General features: G+C 38.3%; 1 protein-coding gene across 8 annotated transcripts in view; it reads left to right on the forward strand.

The window, feature by feature from the left end:
• The window catches only part of Pak1 (p21 (RAC1) activated kinase 1), a 123,841-nt gene that overhangs the window by 72,540 nt on the left and 34,621 nt on the right, over positions 1-16,680 (forward strand). For all 8 annotated transcript variants that reach the window (NM_001357365.1, NM_001357364.1, XM_006507437.3 and 5 more), the window contains exons 3-5: positions 4,392-4,492; positions 4,982-5,129; positions 10,495-10,532. In NM_001357365.1, coding sequence (NP_001344294.1) covers positions 4,392-4,492; positions 4,982-5,129; positions 10,495-10,532 — 287 coding nt within the window. The remainder of the gene's footprint in view (positions 1-4,391; positions 4,493-4,981; positions 5,130-10,494; positions 10,533-16,680) is intronic.

Raw genomic sequence — 16,680 nt, forward strand, 5'->3', positions numbered from 1 at the left:
TACAGGAATACTGAGACATATTTCCAATCTTTCCAGCCCTCCTCCCCCAGCTTCTTGCACTTAGCATAATGCTTACAAAGTTCATCCATTTTATAGCATGATGAGGGCTTCGTTTCTTTTTATCAGTAAACTTCATTATATGAATCTTATACAATTTATGCATTTATCAGTTGATGGAATGTTTTATTAGGTTCACTCAATCACAGGCTAGAGAGATGGAGTTTCTGGCCTTGGACTATTAAACTCCTAGGAGCATAGATTTGCATTATCCAGTTTTTTTCTTCAATCCCAAATCAGAGTATATGTCTAGTAAAAGATTACTCTTATCAAAGTTGGTTGGTTTTCTGGTGGCAAAATCCTGAGCACTTTGCTTCCTCTAGGCCTTTGCTTACTCTGTTTCTGGATTGTCCATCCCTGCCTCTGCCTAGCTAATAGCTATTTATCCTTAATGATTTCTTTCAGATGGTATCTTTTACAGAAGGGTAACTCATTGTTTACTTTAATCTATATTCTGAGCAGTAATTGGTGTCCTATAGGACTTGAAATTCAGAGACTTTTCTAGGATTTCTAGAGTGCATGCCAAGATGATAAGAAATGGGTATAGTGCATAAAACCAGAGACACTGAAATTTATAGAGGAGAAAGTGGGAAAAAACCTCGAAGGTATGGGCACAGGGGAAAAAAATTCCTAAACAGAACAGCAATGGCCTGTGCTGTAAGATCAAGAATCGACAAATGGGACCTCATAAAATTGCAAAGCTTCTGTAGAGCAAAAGATACTGTCAATAAGACAAAAAGGCCACCAACAGATTGGGAAAGAATTTTTACAAATTCTAAATCTGATAGAATATCCAGTATGTACAAAGAGCTCAAGAAGCTGAACTCCAGAAACTCAAATAACCCCATTAAAAAATGAGGTACAGAGAGAGCTAAACAAAGAATTCTCAACTGAGGAATACCAAAGGCCTGAGAAGCACCTGAAAAAATGTTCAACATCCTTAATCATCAGAGAAATGCAAATCAAAACAACCCTGAGATTCCACCTCACACCAGTCAGAATGGCTAGGATCAAAAATTTGGGTGACAGCAGATTCTGGTGAGGATGTGGAGACAGAGGAACACTCCTCCATTGTTGGTGGGATTGCAAGCTTGTACAACCACTCTGGAAATCAGTCTGGCGGTTCCTCAGAAAACTGGACATAGTACTACCGGAAGATTCAGCAATACCTCTCCTGGGCATATACCCAGAAGATGTTCCAACTGGTAATAAGGACACATGCTCCACTATGCTCATAGCAGCCCTATTTATAATAGCCAGAACCTGGAAAGAACCCAGGTGTCCCTCAATAGAGGAATGGATACAGAAAATGTGGTACATTTACACAATGGAGACTCAGCTATTAAAAACAATGAATTTATGAAATTCTTAGACAAATGGATGTATCTGGAGGATATCCTCTTTAGTGAGGTAACTCAATCACCAAAGAAGTCACTTGATATGCACTCACTGATAAGTGAATATTAGCCCAGAAACCTAGAATACCTAAGATACAATTTGCGAAACACAAGAAAATCAAGAAGAAGGAAGACCAACGCGTAGATACTTCATTCCTCCCTAGAATAGGGAACGAAATACCCATGGAAGGAGTTACAGAGACAAAGTTTGGAGCTGTGACAAAAGGATGGACCATCCAGAGACTGCCCCACCCGGGGGTCCATCCCATAATCAGCTGCCAAATGCAGACACTATTGCATATGCCAGCAAGGTTTTGCTGAAAGGACCGTGTTATAGCTGTCTCTTGTGAGGCTGTGCCAGTGCCTGGCAAACACAGAAGTGGATGCTCACAGTCATCTATAGGATGGAACACAGGACCCCCAATGGAGGAGCTAGAGAAAGTACCCAAGGAGCTGAAGGGGTCTGCAACCCTATAGGTGGAACGATAATATGAACTAACCAGTACCCCCAGAGCTGGTGTCTCTAGCTGCAGATGTAGCAGATGGCCTAGTCGGTCATCATTGGGAAGAGAGGCCTCTTGATCTTGCAAACTTTATATGTCCCAGTACAGAGGAACACCAGGGCCAAGAAGTGGGAGTGGGTGGGTTGGGGAGCAGGGCAGGGGGAGGGTAGGGGACTTTTGGGATAGTATTTGAAATGTAAATGAAGAATATACCAATAAAAATTAAAAAAAAAAGAAATGGGTGTAGTGGCACATGTCTTTAGTCTAGGAGGCAGAGACAAGTGTATCTCTGAGCTCCAGGCCTGCCTGGTATACAGAGCATGACCCAGGACAGCCAGGGCTACACAGAGCAACTTTATCTTGAAAAAGTGAAGAAAAAAAAAAAGGATAAATTCTGACCTCAGTTTTCTTGGCTGTGGAATGGAGATAATCCGTGTTGTCTGCCTTGCCTCCAGGGCTTGTTGTGAGGAGGCAGTGAGCTCTTTAAGACCTGTGCATATATGAAGGAGATAGTTATTTTTTTCAAGAAGAAATGACAGATTTGGCTTTTTCTCTAGTTCTTTCTCCTATATTTTTGTCTTAGGAACTCTGTTTGCTGCTGGGGTTCTGCCTGGTAGTCTACCTCAACCTGACGTACTACCTAGGCTATGTCGGTCAGCTATATTCCCAATTCCCCTTCTCCTTTCTCACTTCCTCTTCTCAGGTCTGGTTTATGTTAAGCTGCTATTTCAGTTAGCAGTTGCTTTCGTTCAAGTCAGAAAGGATTAGGATGGCACAGTGGAGGGAAAGACTATCAGGTAGACTGAGTTTTACTATCATGTGCCCTGGGACTCAGGACAAGGCAGTTTCTTTTTCAGGGATGTCTTTCTTCAGGAGTAAAATGAGATCGTTTCTAAGACTACTTCCTAACCATTTCCAGAGTGTTCTTAAAGTAAACTCTGTGTTGGGTTCTGTTTGAGATTTATAAATATAACAATCATGATTATAAGCCATGACTTGGTTGGATCCTTAAGAAGCTTACATTTTACTTCTTAAAATTTTCAAGGAATTGTGTGAGATAATGAGTGACGAGGTGTATGATGGTATAACAGACCTTATGCCTTGGAAATTCACAGGGGGAGAAGTAGAAGACAATCATTTTCTGAAAGAAATGGGACTTGAGTCAGTCTTTAAAAGAGAAGAAAAAGTGAGCACCAAGTAGGAGGGGGGAGCTCTGAGGTGTATTCAGAGGCTGTAGGCAGAAAACAGACTGGCTGGAAGAGGTAGAGTTCACTTCAGAATTAACCCTGCTCTCTCCATGTGGTACATGATTTCATTTCTTTGACACTCTTTTCTCTAAACCGCTTTCTCCCTCTCTTTGGATCTTTATTACCATTGTACCTTCTTGGCTTAGCATCCATGTCTGGGATGTTATATACTTTATCAATATACAATGGGAATGAATTATAAATAATAAGATATATAAATATAACATGTTTAAATCTAAATTAAACAATATAATTGTAATTCTCTAAAACCTTTTAAGGGATTAGTTTGGAAGGGATTTAGAAATAGCCATTTGAAACAGAAAGCCTTTCCAAAGCCCTGCCACATGTCCTATACATTCTAGCTTAGAGTGAGACAGACGCAATTATATCATAAGTCACTGCTTATCTGGGGCCATGGTGTAATCCTTAGCCTTCTCATTCTCAAAGCAGCTGCTCTAGAAGGGAAATTGCCAAGTTTATAAATAGCCCAACCCTTAGCAACTGGAGTGTAGGCTAGAGGTTCTTTTGAAGTTACTGAGGAAAACAATCTTTGGGACCAGACCTGGGTTCAAATCACACCCCTTGCAGCAATATTAATAAATTACTCTATGTTTTTATCTATACATAGGTAGTAGTAGTGTTTAGCTTTCTTAAATCAGCTTGCAGTTCTTTAGCAGTGGTAGAGTAGAAGGATGTAAGGGCTTAGGCTCTTATTTCACTTGCTTGATGACCAGGCAGATCTGTGCTGCAATCTCTTAGTTTACAAATGAAAGTTGACCTTCAGGCCTGTGGTGATCATGTACAAAAATATGTATGAAATACCTGTTAAAAATTATGGGGTGTCATCTTGGGAGCATCTCAGGAACATCTTTGAGAGTACTTGCCATTCTTATTTCATAGATTATTGTGAACCATAGAAGCTAGAAGGGCCCTTAAGATCATCTTATCCATCTCCTCACCATTTGGATGAGAAAGCAGAAAGCAAAAGACATTGTGAGGTAGAGGTAAAAATGACATGGACTCTAGATCTTTTCCCAACTCCCCACTTTATAGCCTATTTTTTGCTCTATATGCATACTATATATATGCATACCAGATAGAACTTGCCCTTCACAGGAGCTTAATGAAAAGCTAAAATAAGGCTAGAAACAGAATAATAATCTCTTGTTCTTTTTTTCCCCCCGCAGCAAATAAAAAGAAGGAGAAGGAGCGACCAGAGATTTCTCTTCCTTCAGATTTTGAGCATACAATTCATGTTGGTTTTGATGCTGTCACAGGGGAGTTTACGGTAAGTCCTGGGTGTTAGTCTTAGAGTTTGGGCTATATGCTATTAGATTCAGTCCTTTCTTGTTTTCTTAAAGCCTCTTTCTTTGCCAGTAACTTTTCAAGAACACTTTCCTGATCTCAAATTTCTCTTTTAATTTTCTTGGTTTGATTGTTTGCAGTATTTGAAATTGAAAACAAGGCCTTGCACATGTTGTATAAAGGCTCTATCAACTGAACTACATCACCAACTCAAACAAATCTCTTAAGAGGCCCCATAAGAGCAAGTTCTAGGTGGGGCACTAATGCAGGAATAAATCAGACTTGGTCCCTGTTCTGAAGGAGGAAAAGCCTGGTAAAGGGCAGACCTCTGAAGGAAGACACATAAAAGGAGCTTGTGTAAATTTTGAGGGACCAGGAAAATGGATAATAAACAGTGTTATTTTTATCTGATATTCTTTCAGGGTCCCCCAAATCCATGACTTCCTGAAAACTTTTCATGTTTTTCTTTAAGGGAATGCCAGAACAGTGGGCTCGCTTGCTTCAAACATCAAATATCACAAAGTCAGAACAGAAGAAAAACCCACAGGCTGTTCTGGATGTGTTGGAATTTTATAACTCTAAGAAGACCTCCAATAGTCAGAAGTACATGAGTTTTACAGGTATGAAGATTGTGTCTCTGGTAATCACAGCAGAAGCTCCCACGTGCTTATGGGTTAGCAAGAAAAAAGAAAGCGCCAGTGTGATGGCACGGTCGCTAAGATGCATGTTTGGAAGTGACAACCAAAATGAAGTCTTGTTTGTCTCTATTCTGAAGCTGCATGTATTAATTACTGTTACATTTATGTATTTTTTGTGGGTTGGGGCCATGCATGCCATGGTGAGCATTTGAAGATTAGAAGACAACTTCCAGGAGTAGGCTCTTTTCCCACTGTGTGAATTCTTGAGTTTGAACTCAGGTTTTCAAACTAGGTGGCAAGTGCCCTTACCCACTAAGTCTCCACCATCCCCTGTATATGTTAGTTTTAAAAAAGCAGGGTATTATATATACCTAGACTCATATATAGACTCATATCATATATAGTTATAAAGCATGGACACTAAACTGTCATTGTTGTTATTTCTGATATCATTTTTTAAAAAATTATTTATTTATTATATGTAAGTACACTGTGGCTGTCTTCAGACACACCAGAAGAGGGCATCTGATCTCATTACAGATGGTTGTAAGCCACCATGTGGCTGCTAGTAATTGAACTCAGGACCTCTGGAAGAGCAGTCAGTGCTCTTAACTTCTGAGCCATCTCTCCAGCCCCTGATATTATTTAATAACATTAATAAGTGTCTTTAAGTTGCAAGCCCAGTTTCTTTTTTTTTTTAAAGATTTTATTTATTTATTATATATAAGTACACTGTCCCTGTCTTCAGACACTCCAGAAGAGGGAGTCAGATTTTGTTATAGATGGTTGTGAGCCACCATGTGGTTGCTGGGATTTGAACTCTGGACCTTCGGAAGAGCAGTCGGGTGCTCTTACCCACTGAGCCATCTCACCAGCCTGCAAGCCCAGTTTCTTAAGAAATGTTTTTGTTTTTGTTTTTCTCTTTTTGGGCTAGTTAGGGCTGGTTTAGGCTTGGAACTCATGGTAATTTTTTAGCATCAGCCTTCAGAGTGATTATAGGTATGAACCATTATAGTGTGTGGAAAGGACTAGATTTTATCATTTGAATGGAAATCAGGTGAGTAGTAATTATAAATGTTCTTTAATGCACTTTCTGCGTAAGGGACTATGTTTAGAGTGTTTTTAGTGGTGGAATTGGGATTAGACTCAGGTCTTCTCACACTTAGCTCCATATATTTTCAAGTAATAATTGCCTATAGTAATCTTATTTGTATCATGTCCTTCCATACCAAAGATATTTTTTTTTCTAGGCTAAAAATGCATTAAAAACCTGTAATTTTGGAAACTTGTCTTCTTTATAGTATCTTAAGAATGTTAAAGCGAAGCTGGGTATTGTACACTCTCCTTAAACTAGGTAGATAGATGTAATACAGGAGGGTTAGGATTAAATATAATTCTTTTGCTACCTAGCAAGTTCAAGGCCAACCTTAGCCAAATGAGAATTTGTCTCAAAAACAAACAAAAACCTCAAAACAGAAGCCATAACACAACAAAAACAACGGGACAATTAGAACATACACACACACACACACACACACACACACACACACACACACATGCACATACACACATACATACACACATACATACATACATACATACATACATACACACCAACTCCTCACTGTTTGCAGATATGAAATAAAGAGGTGGCCTTTGTAGTGTGCTTAAATTAGTGTCAGGCCTAGACTCTTATGTCTTAGTCTGGTGTTCTTTGTTTCTGCGGCCTCCTTCAAAGGCAGAATTGTTGGAGAAGGTGAGAGCCAGGATGAACTGGCTGACTTTGAGAGGCGATTTCCCCAGCTAGTATCTGGCTCGTATCAAAGGGTACAGATGGTTGGATGATGGACAGCAGCTTCACTCACGATGCCACAGTAGTGCTCAGGGGAGGCCATGAGTCTTCCCAGCAGCATTTCCTTCCTCTCATCTGTCCCCACTGGGTCTGTCTGTCTTTTTCCATTGAAAGATTGGATCATTCTGAGAAAGAGCTGGAGTGAGAAGTTGCTAAGTAGCTAAGTTTTCTAGTATCAGGAAATCGGAACTTAATATAAGGGAATTTAATACAGAGATATCATATTGGAAGCTGCTGTCTATGTACATGTATATAGCTATAAGGAAGTTGCATGTATGCATATGCATTATTGCCCCGGTGGACTTTGTATATGGTTCAAATTATAGTCCCTTTAAGTATTTAAGGATGAGTGTATATAGCTATACACATTCATATATTTATATATATGGTCATCTGTGTATGCACATTAAAGTTATAGTTTAAATAATTATTGTATTTCCACAGAAACAATTACATACTTTTGTGTATTAACATAGACACACGTATATGTACACACATGTATGTGCTCACATAGGATTTAAAATTTTAGGGTTGTTAAAGGCAAGAACCAACTCTAAGCAGGTTTTATGTTTGACATAGTTTATTTTTAATGTGATCATTCCTGTTTTCTATTTCCTCTTCTTTTGTATTGTTAATTAAGTTATTACCATGTCAGTTTGTGTATACTCTTATGTGACTTATCTCCTACAGGGATTGTCAAGGCAAAATCTTATTATCCTCATTTTAAAGACTCAAAAGTTAATTAAGTTTTAGAAAAATTTCAACTTATTCATGATGCAAATGGTATATTTATTTTTATTTACATTTTTTGGAGACAGGATTTCATGTATTCATGGATGGCTTCAACCCCAGAGATCCTTTTGCCTATACCTCCTGAGTGCTGGGAGTAGAGCCATTAAAGGCATGTGCCAGCACACTAGCTTTGGAAGCGTGTTTTTAATTTAGGCTCCTAAACACTCTGGTCTCTGTTACTCACAACTCTATTCCACCCCCCCACCCCCCACTCTACCCCAACACTTAATTTTTTTTTTTTTTTTAATTTTGGTAGTTACTATGGTATTTGATTTTCTGTGCCAGTTAATATTAGGGAGAAAGTAGACTAGATTGGCATCCCACCCAAGTCTTGGCTCTGCTGTGACACAAACTTATATAACCCTGCACCAGTGTTTCTTGCCTTTGTGAACTTCAGTTTTCTCGTTTGTAAAATAAAATGTTTGAAAGCACCTTCTACTCTTTGCATTCTGTGCTTTGAAATTCAATTTTGATCTATAGAAATTATACAGTCTTTAAAAGGAGAAATGTTTATTAAAATATTATTTCATTCATATGTGTACTTGCACCTAGATTTGCTTGCCTTGCATATGTGTGTAGTCAGAGGACAATTCATTCTCCTCTTCTACCATGTGAGTTCTATGGATTGAACTCAGGTCATCAGGTGTAAGTGACAAGTGCCTTTACCTGCTAAGCCATCTTGCTGACCCCACTTTCTTGATTTTGTTTGTTTTTGCTTTTTATGGTGTCAGAGCATATTTTTAACCATAATGCCTAGTTCTCAAAAGAGCTAGGAGTGTTCGTTAGTGGCAGTGCAGTAAGATATAGTTTTGTTCTGTTAAGCTGATCCCATTTTTGTTTTCAAAGATGATTTTTCTAGAGCTTAACCATTTAGTTGTTGTTGTTGTTGTTTTGTTTGTTTGTTGTTTAATTTTTTATTTTATGCGTATGAGTTTTGCCTGCCTATATGTTGTTGCACCGTATTCATGCATGGTGCCTGGGGAGGCTAGAAGATGGGTCAGATTTCCTGGAACTGGAGTTGAAGTTGGTTGTCACTACCTTGGGGATGCTGGGAACCAAACGCTGGTCATCTGCAAAAGCAGCAACCCCCCTGCCCCCCGACCCCCTAGACAGGGTTTCTCTGTATAGCCCTGGCTGTCCTGGAACTCGCTCTGAAGACCAGGCTGTCCTCAAACTCAGAAATCCACCTGCCCCTTCCTCCCAATTGCCCGGCTAACATATCTTAAAAATGGCCCGGGATTGAACTCATGACCTTTAGAAGGGCAGATGGTGCTGATAACCACCACACTGAGCCATCTCCCCAACCGCAGCAAAAACTCTTAACTGCTGAGTAGTCTTTCTAGGGAACAGGATATGCTCTAAGATATTGTCATAGGTCACCTTGCTTCCTACTTTGTGGATCCTTTATGTATTATAGAACCAAAAAGCCATACTGGGCCCTTTTATGAATAGAACTGGGATCTTGGACTTTCTTTAGTCTTGGTTCTTGATGAGAAATATGTCAGATTTCATAGAATCTTTTTCTGAATCCCATTGGTGATGAACTGGCAAGTAAATTCGTAAAATTTAAAGAACCAAATTAAAGACAACACTGGATCTTTTTTTTTTTTTTTTTGGTCTTTTCAAGACAGGGTTTCTCTGTGTAGCCCTGGCTGTCCTGGAACTCACTCTGTAGACCAGGCTGGCCTCAAACTCAGAAATCTGCCTGCCTCTGCCTCCTGAGTGCTGGGATTAAAGGTGTGCGACACCACGCCCAGTCAACACTGGATCTTTTAAACAACTTCAACAACTTCTCCTTCTCCTTCTCCTTCTCCTCCTCCTCCTCCTCCTCCTCCTCCTCCTCCTCCTCCTCCTCCCCTTTTTTTTTTTTTTTTTTTTTTTTTGCTAAAATTTCTTATGGGCACATTTCATCAAGTCTGAGATAATAGTGGTTACAAGATGACAGTTACTTTATCACTCAGTCCATCAGACTGAAATTTCTTAAATAAATGGTGATCCTCCATTGCTGGTTCCTCAGGCACATGTGTACTTGTGTGTTTAAAGGACACAGGACAACCTTGGGTATATTCCTCAGGCACTGTCCATGTGTTTTTTTAGATGAGGTCTCTCACTGAGCTGGAACTCATCAAGCAGATTGGCCAGGAACCCATCTCCCTCTGCTTCTCCAGCACTGGGATTTTAATCATATACCATCCATTCAGGTTGTTTGTTTCTTTGTTTACATCCTTGTATTTGCACAGCAGGACTTTACTGACTGAGCTAGTTCCCAGCCTCTAAAAGATCCTTTCTGGAAGCTGAAGCTGAAGCATGATTTATGTGGGTAACATAGTGTGGATTTCTTGCCTTTATCTTAGAACGTAGGAAATATTCTCACCCATTGAAAACTTGTGATGTGGGTACTGTTATGGCATGGTATTTAGATTAGATCAGAATTTAGATTTTGAATCATCTATTTAACCTGTGTACATGCTGGGCAAATTACTTAACTTCTCTCAACTCTAAAGTCTATTAAAGTGAATATAATAATAATACTCAGAACCCTAGTGAAGATTAGAGAGGACCATGGTAGGTGTAGTGTGCTTAGCATGGCTTCTGTTCACAGGGCCAGTTGTGCTGTTACCCTTCTGAAGCTGGCAAGTGTTTACTCAGATCTCAGCAGTAGCTATACTTTACTACTAAATCTTTCGTTTCTTCTTCTTACAGATAAGTCAGCTGAAGATTATAATTCTTCTAACACTTTGGTAAGTCTGTGTTTCCTCCATTCTGAAATAAGTGGGTATGGAAGTAAGGTTCAGGACAGTGTAGTACAGACAGCCTGGCTTCAGCGACACTCATTTTGGTCACTGTCATGCCTTAGATTCTCTATCTACAGTAAAGGAACTGGAGTGGTTAACTGTTATCCCTGTTTGACTGTAGTCTCTTTCAGCTTTACAGTGCTGTAGAAATTCTAACCTTGAAACCTGAGATGTAGCTTTTAGGCTGTTTCATTTGTCGGTTTGAACATTGGAAACCCAGTTTGTCTTTCTGTGGCTCAGAGTTCTCATCTGTAAAATGAGAATGATTCATTCTTCCTTACCTGGATGTGTTTCTTGACAACTGAATTTAGGAGGGAATCCTAAAAAAGTTAAAAGATGGCTGAAGGTCCAAGTGAGTGGTAGAGTACCTGTTTACCATGTGAGAAGCTGCAGGTTCAATCCCCAGAATGTCAGGAAATTCAAACAGAAGGTGCTGTACCATATTGATTCATTAAACATTTACAGAAACCTCTATTCTCTGACAGGTCCTTTGTGTAGCAGACAGACAGTGTCCTATAGACTTGTACCTCCTAGTCTTATAGAGCATATGAAGACACATACAGTTACCGCTCATTGTGCTATAAACCCCCTGAGGTCAGGGACTGTATCTGTCTTGTTAATAGCTTTGTCTTTGGTACTCAGCAGGTTCTGACATTTGCTAAACATTTATTGAATTAAAGAGTGAGTGTGTCAGTGAAAGCATCTCAACGGTAACATCTATGCTGAATGAGTTACCTAGAGTAAGAATTAGAGAGACGACGAAATTTCAGATAGAAAATTATATGCATGGGAAAAGAGGTTCACAAGGTATGTATATTCTGGGAACTGCTAGTAGTTTGATATGTCTGGATGTGCCAGAAGAGAGGTTGGCAGTGAAGAGGCATAGTAAAGTAGGCCAAGTCAGTAGGAGTTTGGCTTTGTCTAAAAGCTAATGAAAAGCTTAGAAGAATTTTAAACAGAGTGAATAGTAATATATAACACAGTACTGAGCCGCTGTCAAACTTTGCTGCCAGCGTCAGAGTTATTTGTGCTCTTGGCAAGTATAAAAGGTACCAGCCTAGTACTTTGCAATGTATTGAGTCCTTTTTATTCATTATCTCTTTTATTTTTCACAGCAGTGTAATGAAATAGATTGCTACCCTTGTTTTATGGATGATAAAACTGAACTAGAGAAAGGTTAATGGCAGTACCCATAGGATTCCTACTCTGTCCTCCTTTCTTCTCATTCATGCTGCCTGCAACAAATGGAAGAGATAATGATTTAAAAATGGGGGAAGTATTTGCAGATACACTGTCTTTGAAAAATGAATTATTGACCAGTAAGTTATTGAAGAAAAGCCTAAACAAAGTGGAGTAGTGATCTGTGGGTTAAATGTCTTTACACTTTTGTAAAAAGAGTGGCTGTTATCTATTATTGAATGGCCACTCTATGCCAGACATAGTGTTAAGATTTTCATCTTTAACATAATTAGTCCTTACAATTACCTTGGGAAGAAGGAACTGTTGTTTTTACTTCCTGGACAGAAAAACAAATCTTCCGAATAACTCACAAATAAGAACCAAGTTAGAAACCAGTTGTGGTGCAAGCCTGTACTCCCAGCACTCGGGAGGTAGAGGTCAGAGTTTCAAGGTCATCATTGGCTACATAGTAATTAGACTGGCTTGGGTGGCATGAGACTCCCATCTCAACAAACAAACAAGTGACCATAAAACCATATAAGAATAAGAATCTTCTGAGTCTCACAGTCTAGGGTTTTTCACTGGGTCAGGGAACAGAGAAAGACATAGAAGGACTTATAAAGACAAGTACAGTGAGGCAACAGCTCTGTTGTTAGTGTGGGAGAAGGGCCCTGTGGCTCATGCCATATGGCTTAGATAGAGAGTAACACCTGCTTGGTTAGTGTCTACAAGTAGAACCACTCACACTGTCAAGGACATTTACCCCTAACTGAGAGCATTTCCCCTATAAGTCCCTGTTTTATATTTCCTTATTTGTATGTACATTGATGTGATTTTATAATTGTAGCATATCATTGATTTCTCTATTGGTTTCATACATATTGTTGTATTTAATTCATAAAATAATTAAGCAGAATTACTATCTCCCTATTACAGATTTTAAAAATGTGGCACAGACAAATTATGAATTGCTCCCTCCTATTGAATTAATAATAAAAATCAGTTAAAAAATTCCATTCTCTTGAACATTCATGTATTTACTCATTTTATAAGTATTTCCTTAGCATCTTTATGCCAAAGCACAGGCAACACAAAAAGTAATGTGCACTCTCCTATACCTTGATACAAATCTTAATAGTGGATTAAGGAGATATGAGCCAAAAGAATAATATGCAAGAATAATATGCAATGGTGTCATGTTTGATTTGTGATTTGTTCTTTCTGATAGTTGAAGGAAGTTTACATACTAAGTCCTAAAGGTTTGCTCATTTAACAAACATGATCTTGTAGAGCTCTTTCTGTTCTAAACACTCTTATCTGTGCCTAGGATCTGACTCTTAAGATTCTATGCTATTTTTATCGTTGATTCTTATTTTTAGAATTCATACCAGTCAGGTATGTTGGTACATATCTGTAATCTTGTTCAGGAGGGAGAAATAGTTCCAAGCTACTGTGGACTGCATAGCCTGACACCATCTTAAACAAGAGACTATACATTGTGTGATAGGTTCTTTGGGTGCTGAGAAATGAAGGCCTGGTAAGGGCTTTGCTCTTAATCTCACAAGTTAGTGATAAACCAGAACATATAAAAAGGATGTATAACATAGTGTCAGGTAAAACTAGGTAATAAGAAATGGGCAGTGCTTTCCTGTCTGAGGGGTAGTGTAACAAAAGCCTGTTTATTAAGGCTGTTTATTAAGGGCTCATTAAGGGTCCAGAATATAAAATAAGAGCAATTGGAGTTTGAGTAAACTATTTTAAATAAAATGTGTGTGTGTGTGTGCATGTGTGTGTGTGTATTTGGATGTGCATTTTAGTGTAAGCTTGAGTCTTATTCCTCTTCGTTTAAGAAGCTTAGGGTAATGAACTGAATTCATGTGCTCATCTTTTGTTAGCCTAAAGATATATTTCAAGAGGGATAGCATTCCAAAACAACAACAACAACAAAAATCAGGTCATAACCTAACCATTGTGAAGAATTCATAAAAGACACAAAGCCTGTTAGGAGGAGTTCAGAAGCAGCTTCAAGTAATTGGAAGCCAGGTACATGGCACATGCCTGAATTCTTAGTACAGGAGATGACACTAGGGATTGTGGCTAGAGAGAGACAGAGACAGACAGACAGAGACAGAGACAGAGAGACAGACCAAACACTAGGAGATTTCTACCACAATGTTAAGAAAGGGAAATATAGCTCTGCAGTTGCAAGAAAATACTTGTTACTTTTTCTGATATATTTTATTTATTGACAATTTCATTTTGATACAATGTAACATGATCATACTCACCCTCAACTCCACTTTCTTTTTCTGTCCTCTCCCAGGATCTCCTAAAAATCTACCTCCCACTTTCATGTCTTTTCCTTTTTTTTTTTTTTTAAACCTGCTGAGACCAATTAGTGCTGCTTGATTAGAATGTTTGATTGATCTTGTTGACTTTAGTGTGTCGGAAACTACAGCTGCAGTGAGCTCGTGAATGCAAGTGGTCCATCATATCCAGCAGACAGCATGTCAGAGCACTCCTCCCCGTCCTCTAGCTTTTACATCTTTTCCACCTCCTCTCTGCTATGGTTCCTTGAGCCTTGGGTAGGGTAGCAGGTTGCTACAGAGCTGAACACTCAGTGGTGGGTGACCTATTTTCAGAACTTTGAACAATTCTGAGTCTCTGTATAACTGTTGCCTACTGCAGAAAGAAGGGTCTCTGGTCATGGTTGAGAGAAACACTGACCCATGAGTATAAACGTAAATATTTAGGAGGCAGTTTGACAACTTGTCCTTTTAGCAAAACAACACAACAGCAGTAAGTCCTCACTGTGGTCTGTGGCCTGAGGCAGGGGCTTGTGACCAGGTTCACAGTGCCAGGTGGGGATTCCTTTCTGAGAAGAAAATACCTTTAAAATTCGGCTTCTCGAGAGGAGGTGTCTCATACTTCTTAATACCCAGGAGGGAGAACTCCTCCCTCATATGCTTTTTCACGCCTATGCTATCTTAAAGAAAAACTTGTCACGAATCACTTCTCTACAATGTACATATTAAATCAGACCTGCCGTAAATATATTGTTGGAATAATCAAAGGGTAAAAGAATTCTTAAAATTTAAAAATGCAATCAATCAACAAACATTAAAGGACAATTACACACAAATGAAGTTCAGAAAATTAATAGGACAGATGGAGAATTTGAAAATAAGGGGCAATAAGCACAAGTCGGGAAGACAAATCAGAGAACAGGGAGTAGAAGAGAAAAACCAAATACAACACACACATCCTCAAAGGAAAAGAAATACAGCAGCTCCCTAGGTAAAGAAAAGCATAAGTCTTCAGATGAAAGGCCTGTCAACCAGGCCACACAATCAGAGACTAAAGAGATAGAGAAAATTCTTAAAAGCCTCTTTAAAAAATTGAGCCAGAGTAGAGCCAATGTAGACATTAGTATCAGACTACTTATTAACTGTGGTAGATATAGGAATATCTTTATCCTTTGAGGTGTGAGGAAAATTATAGAGTCAAAAAATTCTATACCTAATAAAAATCAGCATTTGATCATGTCATAATAAAAACATGTTTGGATATGTGAAGATCGAAGTTTATAACACACAGATCATCTTTGAAAGGCTAAACATTATATAATAATTAACTCACAGAGATGATGGTGATTAAGAATATTCACTTAAAATTTATCATTTTATCCAAATTTATATTAAAAAGTCCAGTTGTTAGTATACAGGCATTCAGCTGGCCTACTCTCGGGGACCTAGCAATTGCTTACGACATGACCTTCTTACCACGTGACCTGTTGCAGGTCAGGTACAACAGGTGTGTGCTGCGAATAAAAGGGCTTGCCACTTGCCTGCCTCCATCATTTTGTGGGTCCTCACTCCTCTCCCTTCCCCCAATAAACCTCTTTTACACCAGGTCCTTTGCATGGCATAATTTCCCAGGGGTACACGGTGGCGTGGGCCTGCCAAAGCTACCCACCTCGCTACATTATATTTCATAATACCAGTAGACTAGAAACTATCAAATAACACTATTTCCAAGACTTCTCTTCACCATTGTCTTGGCAAACCTGTTTTGGTATTCTATTTTCTGTTGTTATTATTATTATTACTATTACTATTATTATTAGTAGTAGTAGTAGTACTACTACTTTTGACATTTGGTGAAGCACATGCACTGGTAGTTTTGAGAAAGTAGGAAGTAGATAGTTAATATCTTTTAGGTCTTGGAATTGGAGTTTCTATTTCCTCATATTTTATTAACACTTTTGCTGATTACAGAATTCTAGGTTGATAATTTTTTAATAGAATTTGGAAAATAATATATTTTTGTCATTTGTTTAAAGTACTACTAATTCCAAAGCCATTTTTATTTTTGCTTTTTTATATGTAGTTTTTTGTCACTTGAAAAGTTTATAGGATCTCAACTAACGCTCTTGACTTTCAAAATTATGTACACATTTTCATGTTTTATTATGAAAAGAACAAATACATTTATTACAAACCCTTTCAACATGAATACTCCAGATTTCATGTACTCGGAAATATATTTGAATTGTTTTCTTTATTTCTTCTTTCATTTTCTTCGTTCTCTTTTTCTGTAACTCCATTGATTTTTGTTTTAATTTTTGGGATATTTTCTTATTTTTCATTATACATATTGGGTTTTATTTCTATTACATGTTTAATTTCCAAATGCATCTTCATTTAAAAATTTAATATCGTATTTTGTGTCTAGAATTAGTATCTGCTCTTATCTTAAAGGTATTAATGATATACTTGATTTTGATTTTTTTTCCTTCCTATTCAGTCTGGTGTGTATATGTGTATGTGTGTGTGTGTGTGGTTTTTGTTTGTTTATTTTCTGGGTGATACTTGTTTTGTTTTTTCTCCTTTATGTTGAAGTTTCATATTTAAAA

This window comes from Mus musculus, chromosome 7, assembly GCF_000001635.26.
Source record: "Mus musculus strain C57BL/6J chromosome 7, GRCm38.p6 C57BL/6J".
Lineage (NCBI taxonomy): Eukaryota > Metazoa > Chordata > Mammalia > Rodentia > Muridae > Mus > Mus musculus.